The 17045-nt window shown below is 35.3% G+C and overlaps 1 protein-coding gene across 4 annotated transcripts in view; it reads right to left on the minus strand.

Moving 5' to 3' along the window:
• Positions 1-17045, minus strand: part of LOC117117578 (fibropellin-1-like) — a 64544-nt gene that overhangs the window by 22836 nt on the left and 24663 nt on the right. For all 4 annotated transcript variants that reach the window (XM_033261922.1, XM_033261923.1, XM_033261921.1 and 1 more), the window contains exons 10-27: positions 16049-16159; positions 15459-15572; positions 14778-14891; positions 14179-14292; positions 13833-13946; positions 13358-13471; positions 12327-12440; positions 11200-11427; positions 10054-10167; positions 9830-9943; positions 9379-9492; positions 8597-8824; positions 8043-8156; positions 7398-7511; positions 6811-6924; positions 6241-6354; positions 3560-3673; positions 607-720 (exon numbers count right to left, since the gene is read on the minus strand). In XM_033261922.1, coding sequence (XP_033117813.1) covers positions 607-720; positions 3560-3673; positions 6241-6354; positions 6811-6924; positions 7398-7511; positions 8043-8156; positions 8597-8824; positions 9379-9492; positions 9830-9943; positions 10054-10167; positions 11200-11427; positions 12327-12440; positions 13358-13471; positions 13833-13946; positions 14179-14292; positions 14778-14891; positions 15459-15572; positions 16049-16159 — 2277 coding nt within the window. The remainder of the gene's footprint in view (positions 1-606; positions 721-3559; positions 3674-6240; positions 6355-6810; positions 6925-7397; positions 7512-8042; positions 8157-8596; positions 8825-9378; positions 9493-9829; positions 9944-10053; positions 10168-11199; positions 11428-12326; positions 12441-13357; positions 13472-13832; positions 13947-14178; positions 14293-14777; positions 14892-15458; positions 15573-16048; positions 16160-17045) is intronic.

The raw sequence follows: 17045 nt of genomic DNA on the forward strand, positions 1-17045 counted from the left end.
AAAAGCAAGAATATACACTTATTAAAACATTGGAATGCGTAAATTTCACTTCATAATTAACCAAGAAAACGTCTACTGGTGTGTCATGTTAATCAACAGATAATCTCCATGGCAATGCGAGTATAGCTAAGCATCTCGTTTTCACAGCGTCTGGTATAATGCTTGTCGTTAAACGATGTCTATTAAACTATCGTCTGGTTTTTTGAGTGAGTGTTACCGTCCTGAATTGGACAAATCATCCGAGATTTGGAATAGGGAGTTCATGTTTTCAGAAAGTATTTTATTAAAAGAAGAATAGGAATGAGTTTAGGACTTAAGAAAATGTTCGGTTTTGTGTGAAATTCGATTTTGTGGGCATTGAGTACACATAGTATTGTTCTATGTTAATATTTTTTTTTTCGAAAATGTGCAAGTCGAAATCTGTATAACTCGAACTTTTTATGCCAGTCCCATTAGATTCGACTTAGGCGAACTCGACTGTATCATACATATATATCACATCCATATATGGGCATATCATAGGGTTTGTTTTCACTTAAAAAACTTGACTGTGTGGATCGAGCTCAGATTGTTTGTAATTTTGTTAATAAACAATTTTTATCATACCCCATTCACAGTGGATTCCAGAGTAGCCAGGTTTACAGACACATGTGTAACTATTTACACCTTCAAAGCAGGTAGCGTCATTCTTACATGGCTGACTTGCACACTCAATAGCATCTAAGGTAAGTAAACAAAATCAGATAAATTATTGAGGGCCAGCTAATACTAAAAACGTTTTTAGTCTATCATGTAGACAATAGACCTTTCCGGGCTGTCAATCAAACTTCCAAGTAACCAATCAGAACAAGGCATATAAGCGCTGTTTACAAACACGTTTTCCACACAAACACACGAGTTACGAGTTTGTGCAGTGCGAGAAGTGACGTCGATGATATGACTATGCAGTAGGAAACCTTAACCATGAAGCCAAAAAAAGAGAAAAAAAAGTCCTACTGTCAGTGGAATATGGCTTGTGGAAGACGGCATGTCCTATATTTCAACAGGGTAAACAAGCATACAGCTCAACGGTAGGATTTCATTTATTTAAGTTAAGTGAGGCCAACAAAAATAATCGGGTCGCGTCGGGGTTGGCCTAGCCATTGGCCCATAGGCCTATTCTGATGTCGATCTTCTCCAATGCCTAGGCCTACATTTTAAGATATTCGATCTCAGCAGCTGCATTCCGCGATGGATCGCGCATGATCTCAGGGCCTGGTATTAATTTTTCTAATAAATTGTGATCTATAAATAGATTGAGGAAAATATTCAACAGTATTTAAATCCTTAGCCTAGCCGCCTCTAATATGCATGAGATTTTTGTGTTTCGTACAAATCATTAATAAATACAATATATACTTTTTTTCATAGCATTTTGTTATTGGAAATTATTGAATATCCTGTCGCTGACCCAGTAAATGCAGAATGAACATTACCAACTGTGCGTAGACGTCCCCTACCAGAAATAGAGAAACCAAAACAAAATATCACAGAATGTAAGTTAGGATAGTCATGAGTAGATTTTTGAGATGATTGAAAAACGGTAACTGTAGACCTACAGGATTTGGTATACAGGAGTTGGTGCTGAAGTTTGTTACCACTTGTATTGTAAACTTGAATATTATTAAGAAAAGTAAATGAAGAGAATAATGTTGGCAGCATGTGCAATAAAAAAAAAAAACAATTGTAAAAATAAAGAATAACAATTTTAATAGATGCATAACATTGAGAACATTATTACAACTATTACTAAATTAGTTATATAGCAATATATTTGAAATATAAAATTATATTACTTGTTTATCAATCTTTAGTTTTTATTTATAATGCTGTATGTATTATTAAAAGGTTGCTGAGACATTAAAGGTAAATAAATCCTTTTATCCTCTGTTTGAAAAACCTTTTCACAAGATATGAAATATTTTTGATGCTATGGCCTTTCCAAATACAAAAAGGTCTACACAAGATGTGTATACTGTATGTATAATTCCTTATGTACATTCAGGGCCGCCAAGAGGGGAAACTGTAACAGGCGCAAGGGTCGGTGTGGGCCTCCAGTTACGAGCGTGAAGTGCGAGAAAGATTGCGCGAAGGCGCAAACAATTTTTTTTTTTTGCCCTGGGGATCTTTTCCTCCTCTCTTGGTGGCCCTGTGTAGATTCAAGTTATTTGTGTTGAATTTAAATAAAAGATGTATGTTAGATGTATGCCGTTGCAAATTAAATCTGATCATTATGTTTCAATTACAGTATAAAGAAGCTTCTGTGTGTGTGGATTTTTTTTTGTCATTATTTAATTTGTTTTAATATTATCTTTACTGAACATATTTATATACAAATCCATGTTGATTGGTGGATGGATGGATGGATTGGGTTAGTTAGTCCCTTTATATTTTAGTCTCAGATCAATGTACAGTAAATATGGCTCGATAGCAGTACAGTAGATAACTTTAGAAAAGAAATAATACTGTACACTACATGAAATGCACTGGTTCAATGCCTTTTTGTTTTGATTGTAATTCTGCTACATAACGTTTGCCAACCACCGCATGCTGAATGGTACAACAATGTTACAATTTTAATGCAGCATACGCAGTTTACAAAAAAAAACATATAGATTTATATAATTAATATGACTGGTTCTTCTGATTGTGTACATTTCTAAAATGTCCAGGGAGAAACATCGAATCTTATATAGCGATTATTTTAATTTTCATATGGCCTGGATGGTATAAGAATTAGTCAAAATATCATTGACAGATTTAGATAGCCTCCTGACTAGGCCGGTGACGGTATCACTACCTGCTGTAGGCCTCCCTAGGATACGCCTCCCTAGGCCTATTTGTACTCGAACCTGGGAGGGAGAAGCCAGATTGTGGATTTCAAGAACGGGAAGGCGTGAAATCCATGTTGAACCAGGTATTGCCTAAAATAATTAATATAAATGTAGTTTCCTAATTTTTAAGTCGAAACCTTCCTGTGACCTTACCCCGATTTGCAAGAACAAGAAGAATCGATGAGATTTTATGCTGAAATCTCGATGTGAAACCATGGAGATGAATAAGACTTCCGCATCAATCGCCAGTAATTTCAATCAACTTTTAGTGTCATTATTTTAATTATATGAATGTATACTTGCAAATAGTAATTTAGACCTCTTTTTAAGACACTTTCTGATACATTTTTATGATTCGGCAGAAACGTAAAACAAATATTGTCTGGAATACCCAACAACCACTCTGTGCCCGCGACCGCACAGCCAGCCATGTTTTCTTCTACAAAATGATGTTGTTTGTGGGACCTTAGCAACAATATCCAAGGGGCGGGGCTTAGCGGAAAGGTCTATTTGAGGCAGTGTTCATTGTAGTCGCTGACATGAAACAGTTTGTAGTTTCTGAATTTTAGTCTGATTAAAAGTAATTGTTATTGTTGGTTAGTGGTTAAGATGTTTGCTTTCTAATCCCAATCAATGGACTTTTAATTTATAACTTAGATTTTTTAATATGCAAATTATTATCTCACCTGTGTTACAGAGTGTGCCTGTCCACCCAGAAGCACATGTACAGAAGAAAATGTTTATACCTTCTGTACAGGTGGCACCATTCAAACATGGACTACTTGAACATTCATTGATGTCTAGGAAAAAACAAACATTGTAATTACATACTTAAGCACTCACTTAAAAATCGGTCACTTAAACTTTTTTTCTCTCTTTTGTGGTATAACAATCACCATATTTATTCATCAATACATCAAGTTGTTTGAATTACAGTCATTCTGCATTACAGCAGTATTGATATTTCACCTTTTTTCTTAATTTTCTTATTTTTTAAACTTCTCTTGATTCTTATACAGTCGAGTCCGCCAAAGTCGACTCTGTGTAAGTCCCAATACTTTCCTATGTATTACTGTGTAAATTGTTTGTTTAATTCGAATTTTTATAAGTCAAATTTCGGCTATATCGACGGAATTTTCCTGTCCGGATAGGCCGATTTTAAAGTAAGTCGAAGTTCCAAATTTAGTAGCGCACGTGGGAAAAATAAACAGCCGTGGGAAAATACGAAGTTTAATCCTTATTGTACGGCAACAAGTTAGCCATGTCAAACTAACATCTCAGACAGTGTGCTGTGGAACTTGGCTCTCACATGATCGTATGTCGTAAGTTGCAGTCTACTCTCACAATACAGACACCCCTCCAGACCGGCTCCAGTGTTCAGTTTTCGTCCAGTTTAGTTTGTAAAACTTGTACTGAACCCATTTCGAACAAGATTGTTGTAGTCAGGGCCTAGCTATTTAATTAATTTATCAAAGCCCTGGATTCTTTTGACTGCCTAGGCTACGCAAATTCAACACATTATTTAATACAGGTGTATAAGATTTTGCTGTACTGCTCAGCAAATTTAATTATTACCAATAAAACTGATGCGACTTTTATATTGTTTTTGCGTGCATTTCTTTAGGTCTGATTATGTTTTTCCAAGCACACATTCTTCGTTGGGCAATGCTTGCTGGTAGGCAGTCTAGTTGTAAACAGAACAGGTCGCGCCCCCAAAAACTCTTCCTGCCCGCCAATTGGTCCATTTTCGTGGGGTGTTTTGCAGACTAGACAAGTGCTTCGGCTGTGATGACGTCAGATCGCCCAAAGTTTCATAGTGCGTGACAGTAACAAGCTCGGTGTAATGAAGAATGTTTTAATTAAACAAATTTATAAAACAAAACAAAAAACAAATAAGTAATTAAATTAGCAACATGTTTTGAAAAGCATCTTTTTTTGAGTGAGTGTTACCGTCCTGAATTGGACAAATCGTCCGAGATTTGGAATAGGGAGTTCATGTTTTCGGAAAGTATTTTATTAAAAGAAGAATAGGAATAAGTTTGGGACTTAAGAAAATGTTCGGTTTTGCGTGAAATTCGATTTTGTGGGCATTGAGTACACATAGTATTGTTCTATGTTAATATTTTTTTTTCGAAAATGTGCAAGTCGAAATCTGTATAACTCGAACTTTTTATGCCAGTCCCATTAGATTCGGCTTAGGCGAACTCGACTGTATAACCACTCAATTATAGCTAGTTAAAGGAATTAAGTCACTTAAGTTAAGTGACTTAACTTTACTAGAATAACGGTAAATTAACTTGCTTAACGGTAAAGTCGGCTCGGATTACAAGGACAGGATTACATAACGTAGGCATCTAAGCCAGCTTTGTTGTATTGTACCACCATTATCATCTCCTGGCTGGCAACAACGTACTTCAACAATGCTAACAACAGCATCGAAGTAGTCTCATTAGTCTGGTTCTCAGAAATTATTTGTAATATTTTGGGTAAACACCCAGCAAACGTCCGTTTTACGAATAGTCGATATTACCAATGACCTTTGCCCTTTGCATCATCGACCAAGTAATAACGTTAAAAAGTCTGATTGCGTACGTTTTTCAAAGTGATAATGTATATTTTTCTTAATAATAAAATCAGATTTGTTGTATATATTTATTGACAATTCAATCTTTTCTATTTCTGCTATAATAGTCGCTATTAATTCAATTTCAACGAACTACCACCAACGCCAGTCGTTAAAATGAGCGCACATGTTTGCGATGACGAAATAAAAAAGTGTGTGGAAGTCAGCAACTTATTTTGACCCTGCGAAGCTATATTTTCGCGAAGTGCATGTAAACAACACAATTGAGCGATCTAAAAACTACAAAACAGGACAGAAATGTAAAGTATACATACGTTTTAATGAAAATTACAACAATATTTTGTTAAATGGAAGAATGCTTGCTAGTGATTAAAATAATTCATTTTTTATCAAAGGTAAATGCTAGGGCCAGGGCCTAGAGAATCTACCACTTAGATTGCGATAGAACACGCTGCTGCACTGGTCGTTGGTTCATACTGGTCGGCTAGGTTAGGTAGTGGAAACTCACACCTTCTCTACAGTAGTTTACATTTTTTTTTTTAACGAATACCACTTGGTACTAGAGGTTCGTAAAATACAGTAGATGTTTTATCAAACAAGCCTTTCGACCGTGTGACGTCGACGGCCTGAAACTGGCTGGCTGTTTATCTGGCTCTAACTTGGCATCGAACGCAATTAGGGGATTATCGTATCATGTTTCAAGACGGGATATCTAGATAAATTTCGACGTGAATGCAGATAAAGATAAGCTTTTAAAAAGTAGATAAAAAACTGAATATCTACCAATATCACAAAGAAGACCAGTCCATCCAGGTGCGCAGTTGCAGATGTATCCATTGGTTTGGTCAATGCAGGTAGATCCACTCATACATGGTGAGCTTGCACATTCATAGTTGGCTGTTAATAGTATCATAAAATAATTATTTAATTGTGTAAATTTTAAGAACAGAAAACATTCAGTGTGTTAACATTTAACACTGTAACAATAAAATATAACTGATAATTACAATAATAATAATAATAATAATAATAATAATAATAATAATAATAATAATAATAATAATAATAATGATAATCAATAAATTATATAATGAATCAACCATCCAATCAATAATTTATTTTCACAAAAAACTGTTGTATGCCCATATATAGTCGTGATGTGGCTATATATGGTCATGATGTAATGTCATCATGACCATATGTAGTCATGATGTGCCAATATATGGTCATGATGTGATGTCATCCAACCAATATATCATTCCATCAATCAAACAATCATTTAACTAAACAAATCAATCTACAATGAATTTGACTTGAAGATTTGCTTTAACTATGGAAATGTAGTTGACCTACCAATTTCGCAGTTGCTACCTGTCCAACCATCTACACAGAAACACTGGTACATGTTAATACCATCAAAGCAGGTTCCACCATTAAGACAAGGGTCTGATGCACACTCAATAATGTCTATAAGAAATGCAAATAGAAGATATTGTTAATCTAATCAAGGTTATTTCATTGTGTGTTTGCATCACAAAATATTATAGGAGTGATGTTTTGCACTTCCTGATGCTTTATTATACTGAATACTTAATACGTTTCCAAACACTTGTAAAAAAATTTGCAAGTGATTCAGGTGAGAACTGAACCCACGACCTCCAGATAAATAGCCTGGTGGTATAATCACTAGACCACCAAGATTGCAATAGTGACTAGTGTTGAATGTGATCCACACTTAGCAGAGGGTACTACAATGCTAAATTTGTTGCATGATTGTGTGTTAGGAAAATATCATAGGAGTGGTATTCTGTCCTACCTGACGTCAGGTAGGGCAAAACATCATTCCTAAAAAACAAGGTTATAATGTAGGTAGGTCTCATTTGTTTAATAATAACAATAATAATGGTAGTCTTTATAGACCAAATCATGCTGGTACTTACTTGTTTGGCAATTTTTACCAGCATAGCCATCACGACATGAACATGAGTAACCATTCTGTTGGTTGAGGCAAGTTCCGCTATTCAGACATGGCAAACTGGTACATTCATTTACATCTGTAAATAACGATGTCAACATATGAAAATAATAATGAAATCATTTAAATTAAAATGATTACAAAGATTTTAAAAATTACAATCATGTAAATTTTAAAATTACTTCACATTTTAGAAACTTTCATTCCAGTATATCTTAATTTAAAAGACTGAAAATCATCCTATCCCAAGACACTGAAGAATGCTTGAGTATGCTGCTTTCATTATTTATCAGTATTTTATTTTATAAAAAACAAGTTATCATAATCTCGAATGCTCCGATGAGGGCAGTAATAGAATACTGTAATAGAAGCAGTAAGGTATATTGGCTAAACGGCTGCCCATACAAAAAATACACTATAAACAATCAGCCCAGTGTTTCTAGAGTTCCTCTGTGGAGCTAGAAATGATTTGAAGACAATGGTAACATCATATGATCATTAAATTTGTATGTTTTGAGATAATATACCACAATCTATTCTATTACATTAAAATCAAGCTTGGCAAGGTGTATAATTCAGTTTTGGAATTTGCATATTCTACATACTGTACCTTGACCGCAATTGGCTCCAGTCCAACCACCTGTACACATGCAGTTGTAGCTATTGACAGCGTCAACACAGGTTCCACCATTATAGCACGGATTGCTCGCACATTCATCACGATCTAAACAAAATTAAACATCAAGACTTATTCTTGCTTTGTAATAAATACTAGTTTGCCAATAAAACCATAAAATACAGTAGAACCCTATCTTTGGGACACCCCAATTAAGGGGACATCTCAATTAATGGAACATCCCTATTAATGGAACACCAACATTAAAGGGACATCCATTTTATAAATGAGCATCCTATTAATGGGACACACTTTTGGCCACAAAATGAAGGAAAGGACAGTAGAACCCCTCCTGTGTGACACTCATATTAAGGGGACACCCCTACACTTTTTTTTGGGCACTAAACGAGGAAAGGTATATTTTTTAACACTACGGCCAAACTCTATTCAGGGTACACCCCTATTAAAAGGGACACATTTATTGGTCCCGAAGGTGTCCACATTTTAACAATTTCCAATTTGAGAGGTGAGCGATCAATAACACAAACCTGTTTCACAGTTTATCCCAACATAACCAGCAACACAAGTACAACGGTAGTTGTTGCGTCCATTGACGCAGTTGGCACCATTCTGACATGGAGAGCTCTGGCACTCGTTAATATCAACATCACAGAATGTGCCAGTCCATCCAGGGGTGCAGGAACAAATGTATCCATTGACTCCATCTATACAGATACCATCATTCCGGCATGGAAAGCTTGAGCACTCGTTTACATCTGATATATACAACAGATAATAAATAATAATAAGGTTATATTTATATCGCATATTGCACATTGCCCCTATGAGTTTTACACAGAAATAATATAGGCCAACCAAGAAAATACAAATAACAATAAAATAAAATAATAATAATTATGGTAATAATAATAATAATAATAATAATAATAATAATATGTGCTAAGTCGGACTTAAGGGGAATAAGTTCACCTTAAGGTAGGTTTTAGTAACATAATAATAATAATAATAATAATAATAATAATAATAATAATAATAATAATAATAATAATAATAATAATTATAATAATAACAATAATAATAATAATAATAATAATAATGATAATATTAATAATAACAATAATAATAATGATAATAATAATAATAACAATAACAATAATAATGATAATAATGATGATGATGATGATAATAAATAATGATTGGCCATTGACTCTGAGGAGCTCAAAGCTGAGTGTTTACCTAATCTCTTTAAATAATCTGTTTATTATTTTAATTTACTGATATATTTTGAACTAAAGACACCCTTACTGACCTAGTTCGCAATGGCTTCCAGTCCAACCACTAGGGCAATCACACTGGTATGCATTGGTGCTGTCGCGACATGTCCCCATGTTTAAACATGGATTTGATGCACATTCATCATCATCTGTTGGCAAAAGAAATAATACAGGTGCTAAGAATGAAACTCGAAATGTTAGGCAGGAGCAGGCCTTACGGCAATATTAGTTACCAATGCTCCAGAGAAGTAGCCTAGCACCAGTCCATGTGGCCACAAATTAGGATGGTGAGTGGCCACATGTTATGTGACAACAGCCAGATTGCGAGAGGCCTTTTCACAACAGCTGGCCAGGTGGCAACAGACCAGGTGGCTATAGGCCAGGTGGCACCTTGTTAGCTTACAGCTTTTTTTAAGCTGATTCAAATCCTTCCAACCTACTTTACAATGATTTGAATATTTATCAGCAGACAAACATGCTACTTACTTGCTTGACAAAAAATGCCTGAAAATCCATCAGCACATGTACAGGTGAACATATTCTGCTGGTTGTTACAGCGCCCTCCATTCTGACAGGGGTTGCTAGAACACTCATTAAAGTCTGATGAAGGAAAAAAAACACTTGATATGGGTTACTGGAACACTCATACAGTCTGATAAAATTAAAATATAAAAACAAGAAACAAATTCTAATATTTTCTTGTTACAAACCTGTTTCACAGTTCGTTCCAATCCATCCGGCAGAGCATGTACAATCGTAACTATTAATCTGGTCGATGCAAGTCCCAGAGTTGAAACAAGGGCTACTACTACATTCATTAAGATCTGTGAAAAAAACAGAGAAAATTGTTACAAAAGAATATAATAGAATATATAAATGTGTGGTAGAACAAATGATTGTATATAGGGTTCACAAAGCTTTGTTTCCCTAGAATTGCTACACAGCGTTTCCATTGAATCACTACACAGCGTTTCCATTGAATCGCTACACAGCGTTTCCATTGAATCGCTACACAGTCGCTACAGAGTTTTCACTGCAATCCTTGCACTGCGTAGCTGTCCATAAGGTAATAAGAAACCCTTCCTGATTCAACTGACCAATCAGCATCATCAAAAGGAGTAGGCGATAGCGTGTAGCGACATTTATGGAAACCAGGTTTTAGTAAGTAGACATGACCACAGGTCGATTTTGTCCCGGAATTTTGTTACTCAATATTTTTTAGTTTTGCATATTTCAGTAAGAACATTACATACATGTATTATTTATCTATTCAACAATATTTCACATGGTTGCTCTTACAACAAAGCTGACTCAAAGAGGCACTCAAATAGTACATACAAATACATAGGAAGGTAAATATAAGAATACTATAAGAAAAATATATAATCTATATAAATTAACTGAAAATCTTGCAACTTGTAAAAATACATTAGTTTAATTAATGCCTGTGTAGAACATTCAATGGGTGGATGGATCTATTCGGTGTAAGCACCAAGAATAATCCACAAAAGTCTGAAAAAGACTTATTTCTAGTGGGGTCCTTCTGGTGCTATTGGGCAGTCCACCGGGAAACAATCCCTACACTTTTTTTAAGAGAGTACTGCATTCTTGCACATGGGCCATAATGCACACAGAACAAACTTCCTAAATTTCTCATCTGAAAGACAATGCGCTACCCTAACATGCATTTCTGCTCTCCGGCTGAAATACAAGGAGAGTAGCAATGGTAATTGAACCGGACCAAGAGATCTCGACGATTCAGTGCAAACACAGTGGATACAACCAGTTTAGCTGACTTAGCTACTAAGCTAATCTTTTCCACATGCATTTATTTATCTGGCATTTTGTTTACTTACTAATTCCACAATTTTCTCCAATCCATCCAGGGTTACAGTTACAGCTGTAAGCGTTGTTCAAGTTATTGCAGGTTCCTCCATTCAGGCACAGAGAACTTATGCACTCATTCACGTCCGTGTCACACATGAGACCAGTGAACCCCACAGGGCATACACACATGAATGCATCGTTGAGATTTAAACACACCCCTCCATTTCTACACGGGAAACTTTCGCATTCGTTCACATCTGTGGGTCAAACGTGAACCAATTTCAAAAGGCTTAAGCTCTGTCCAAATTATAGTTGTGTGATGTCATCATTATTATATGCTCATATATAATTATGATAAGCCTATATTTGGTCATGTGATGTCATCATGACCATATTTAGGCATATCACATGTTTTTGTAGACAGGCCTATACTAAGCACAAGTCTAGTCTAGTAACTTAGATTCATTTACCTTTGATAGATATATTTTCTTTATTATTTTAAGGTCCAAAGGATTATGTATTGCACTAGGCTCAGTAGAACAGCTACACAATTGTTTGCTGTGTTAGATGTTTGGCATCATCATAGTGACCATACCAAAAAAAAGCACAGCAGTGCAATGCACTTTAGTACAGCATCGTGCCAGCATAGAGCCTCAGCCTAGTTTTTGAATTCAAGATTCATTGTAATATGAATTATAAAATTCATAACAACATCAGCCCATCAGTAATTGAAAATGGAAGAAGATATAAGTGCAGCGGAGATGATGGAGAGGAAGGGTAAAAGAGGATGAAGTTAGATGGAGAAGGGTAAAGAGAGGGTTTTTATTTGATTTATTGCAATACCATATATAAAACATACAAAACAGTTTGCAAATGACATAAATATAAAAATGAGTAAAATCATGTGGTATCAGGGATAACCCTCTAAATCCCCAGAGGGGATATATATCATGAGGAGTTACTTAAGGTAAAAGGGGTGGTTTCAAAAGATGGAGTTGGGTGGAGATAATGGGAAGGTGGAGAGAGGTTATAAAAAAGGATGGAGTTAAGGAGGATGGCAGAGATGAATGGTGGATCTGGAGGGAGGGGATGGAAGAAGAAGATAGTGGAGAGTATAGTTGGAACAATGAATTCATAGACAGTAACTAGTACATACCCCCATCACATGTGTCTCCCTTCCAACCAGATGCACACTGACATTCAAAGCGATTCTGGAGGTTGATGCAATTCCCACCATTCCGACATGGTGCATTGAAACACTCATTCACATCTAGCAAAAATATCAAAATATACATTAATATACCATAATCTGAATACAGTATATGTAAAAAATATTCAATATTCAGATGCTGTAGTGACCTACAAGTAGCGGCAGTTTGGCACAGCGGTTGAGGTTTGGGCTTTCAATCGTAAGGTCGGGGTTTCGAGTCTCCCCGCTGTGCAGATTTACTTCATTGCTTCAGTCCACCCAGCTGTATCAATGGGTACCAGCAAACTGCTTGGGACTAACCTGCGATGGACTAGTGTCCCGTCAAGGGGGAGTACAACTCTCATCCGCTTCACACTACAGAAACTGGGGATAAGCTCCAGCCCTATGAGCCCCAGTGGCTCGGAAAGGATTTAGTAGTAGTAGTAGTAGTGGTGACCTACTACAAATTTAGCAGGGCTGGAAAAAGTGCACAGCCACGCGACTGGTAGTAGGAGGCATCAACAATGTCTCAGAGGCATTTTGGGGGGTAAAAATTAAAAAAAATCTTTTGGGCTATATAGTGTAAAGGTAACATAGGAGGCATTTTATCGACACAGTTTTCATGGTTGGAGGGACAAACATTTTTTTTTTAGGCCTAACAGGGGTGTACCAACACTTTGGCCTTTTTACAATATTAGGATAAAAAAAATATCACATATTTCATCACTTCTGGCAGTTACAATCATACTAAGATTACAGATACAGATTATTTTTAGCACAAAATACATCCAACATTCAGAGTTAAAACGGTAAAAATCATAATACAAACCAACAAAACAGGAAATAATCTAGCTCCATATATTTAAAACTTATAGAATAATGTAATAAGCTATAAAACTTTTTAGGAACTTCAAAGTACCTACACATTATTTAAAAAGAACAAAATAACACCCAATTTTATGAGAGTGATATGCAATAACGTGTTTCTTGCGACTAACCGACTGTGCAGGTTTCCCCTGTCCATCCGTTGATACATTGACAAGAGAATTGATTGATGAGATTGGTACAATGGCCATTGTTTTGACAAGGAAATGATTGACACTCATCAACATCTATAAAGAAAAATATTATTAATAAAACTAAACTAATAATTAATAATTAATTAAAAATTTATGCATTAAACATTAAATAAATACAAATAAGATTTAATGCAGAATAAACAATTAATAACCGGAAAAAAACCTCCTCCACTAGACACCCAGTATTTATGATTCTAATTTTCCGGGCTAAAAAAGTGATGTAAACTAAATGGTAAAAACTATCCCCACCAGATATCATTCCCAGTATTTCATAAAGATTTAGAGCTAGAAATAGAAATGCTGTATGATGTTAAATAAAAACTATCCCTGACGAACACCATCCTCATATTACTATTAATTCTGGGTTGGTGGAAAACAACATAATTATACAGACCACTCTCGCAGTTGTCCCCAGTATAACCAGCAACGCAATCACATTCGTATCGATTCTGGAGATTCCGACAAGTTCCTCCATTGAAGCATACAGTTCCACTACAATCATCATAATCTAATAAAGATAGCACAAAGGTCAACACTTGTTATTTACTGGCAGCAACATTGGATGGTTTTAATTTAATTAAAAAATTAAACATATGTAATAACAAATGAAATGGACAAACAAAAAAAAAAGAAGAATTGAAGCCAAAACATGAAAGAAATGATCACAATAATATAAAGAAACAAAATTTAGGAATTAATTATTCTATTCAGGAATTAACTATACAAAATAGACAACTTACCTTCACTACAAGTAGTACCAACCCAACCCGGTTGGCAGGAACAGGTGTATCCATTCACACGGTCAGTACAGGTGGCGCCATTCTGGCAGGGATTTGATAGACACTCATTTTGATCTATAAAAGACAAATATTTTCAAAAGGTATTAAAATATGTGATAGCATAAAGAGAAAGCAATGTTTAAAATAAAATTATCTACACAGCAGTATGGTGCAGCAGAACCAGTTTGGTTTTGCAAATCTAGTAGCCGGGGTTTTAATTCCTTGCTGCGAATTATGCTGGTGTCATTAGCAAGGAAATTATCTGCACTGCATCTCTCCACTCGAGAATGTAAATGGGTTTCTTTTGGGGTTGCCTACTATTGCGCCAATAAGGCAACAATTAGATATGGGGACTCAATGACCAGGGATAAAAAAGCACTTTTTAACTGTGAAATAAAAAACATTATACTAGTACTGCAAGTAATAACTGTCCCCAGTAACTGTAACAAACATGAGGTCAGCATTAGCAAAGAATGTACTTTAGTATGAAATTGTGAATTAAGATTATAGTAGCATGTGCATGAGGTGTACCCACTGCACTCTAATGAAGCATAGCTTACTTGTTTCACAGTTGACCCCTAACCAGCCACTGGTGCATTGACAAAAATATCCATTGACCGCATCAACACAGGTACCACCATTGCGACATGGTGAACTTGCACATTCAAGTACCTCTGCACAAAAAACAACATAAATAATACCAAAAATCAAACAATGATATAAAAAATAGTTGTTAATAATTGTTGATATTTACTAGTTATCAATCAATCAATCAACTATTAATCAATTAATTATTAATCAATCATCAATCAATTCCCTATCAATCAATCATCAATCACCAAGCAATCAATTAATCATCAAATCAATCAGCTATCAATCAATTAATCAATCATCAATCAATCAGATCAATCAATCACTTATCAATCATCAATCACCTATCAATCATCAATTAATAACCTGTCAATTATCAAGTAATCAATCAACAATCACTCAATCAATCATCAATCAATCAATAACATATCAATCATCAATCAACCACCTATCAATAATCAATCAATCAATCACATATCAATCATCAATCAATCACCTAACTATCATCAATTAATCAATCAACAATCAATCATAAATCAATAACTTATCAATCATCAATCAATTACCTATTAACCATAAATTAATCAATCAATCAACAATCCATCAACAATCAATCAATCACCTATCAATTATTAATCAATTGAGCTCACCAACATCACAGTTGATACCCTGCCAACCTGAGGTACACCGGCAAGTATAGCTATTGGGATGGTCAGCACATGTCGCTCCATTCTTACATGGGTTGGAGTTACACTCATTGATATCTTAAAAAACAAACAGATTGAAAGGGATAGAAATTACTATTAACCTCATGTGTAATATACAGATGATAATCGGCAATGATTAAAATGCACTGGAATCGAATTTTACGTCCTTGGTTCTAGTCTTGGTGCAGCACTTGACCACCCCCCCCACCCCGCTGGCGCCGCCACTGAAGCACAGGTGGGCAAAGTGTGGTCTGCGGCCACATGCAGCCCAAACAGCAATTTTGTTGCAGCCTGCAACAACCCTATGTGTGTGGCCTGCCAACTATCTTTGGCTAGAAAACCCCTTTTTTGTATGGCCCAAAACTGTTATCTGTAAAAGTAATATTAAAACAGAGTATAAATGGGTATAAAGAAGTGCATGAAGGTTTTTTTTAAATGTCAAAGGTGCAGCACTCAGTATTAATTCAAAAATACACTTTGGCCCTCTAACAAAATTTTTTGCCATCCCTGCTACAATAGGTTATGTTTGTTACCATTTTCGCAATGTGTTCCAATGTATCCGGAAAAGCACTGGCAGAAGTAGCCGTTGACGCCATCAATACAGGAACCAAACTGACATGGGTTACTTGAGCATTCATTCACATCTAGGAAGAAACATCATTATTGACAGTCATTAATATGAAACTAGTTTAGTATATTTCATCTAAGAGTGCTTCCTTCAAATTACAAAAAGAGCAGCTTAGTTCAGTTGGCTACACTGAAGGTAGCTACTCTGTGTGTGCTGAACCATGGACATCTTTACAAAACCTCTGTGCCTGGTTGAATACTATTGATGGCACTTCTTGCATTTCAGCCTTCCAGATTTCAATAGCACGCAGTCTTTCGGATGAAATGTTTAAGCTGTTGGTCCTATGTGCAATATGGCCTGTGTGCACGTACAAGTACAGAGTAGTTTCTTGGGAAAAGAGTAGGGGATTGTCTCGTGGTTTACATCTCAATTTACCACCAGAAGGACCCCACTAGACATAATTATTCAGAATACCATGGGTTATCCTTGTATATATTTCACACCTACGAAATCAATTTGTCTTTTTAAGAGAATGCACAAACTCACATTATACTGACATAAATAAAGAAATTGTGTAAAGATGACATACACATACCTAATTACATACACACATACATAATTTTTAAAAATTAATATTATTTCTGATGATAATATCTAATACTATGCATATAATGTTTATAAACAAATTAATTAAAAGAAAAAAAATTACAAAATGAATAAATAAAAGTAAATAAATTTCAAAAGAAACTAAGAAGTTATTTTAAGTTTGCTGCTGAAGATTTGCACGTTTGCATGCAAGAAGATTTTCAATTTTAGTTAAAAATTTATGTATAATTTTAAACAGTCTGGAAGCATCATTTTAATAAATTCTATTGTTGGTAATATACTCACTTGATCCACATGTGACGCCAGAGTAGCCAGGCTGACAAATACAATCAAACCGGTTAACACCATCATTACAG

Source organism: Anneissia japonica, unplaced genomic scaffold (assembly GCF_011630105.1).
Source record: "Anneissia japonica isolate Jap-2015-1 unplaced genomic scaffold, ASM1163010v1 scaffold287857_len828801_cov194, whole genome shotgun sequence".
NCBI classification, from domain to species: domain Eukaryota; kingdom Metazoa; phylum Echinodermata; class Crinoidea; order Comatulida; family Comatulidae; genus Anneissia; species Anneissia japonica.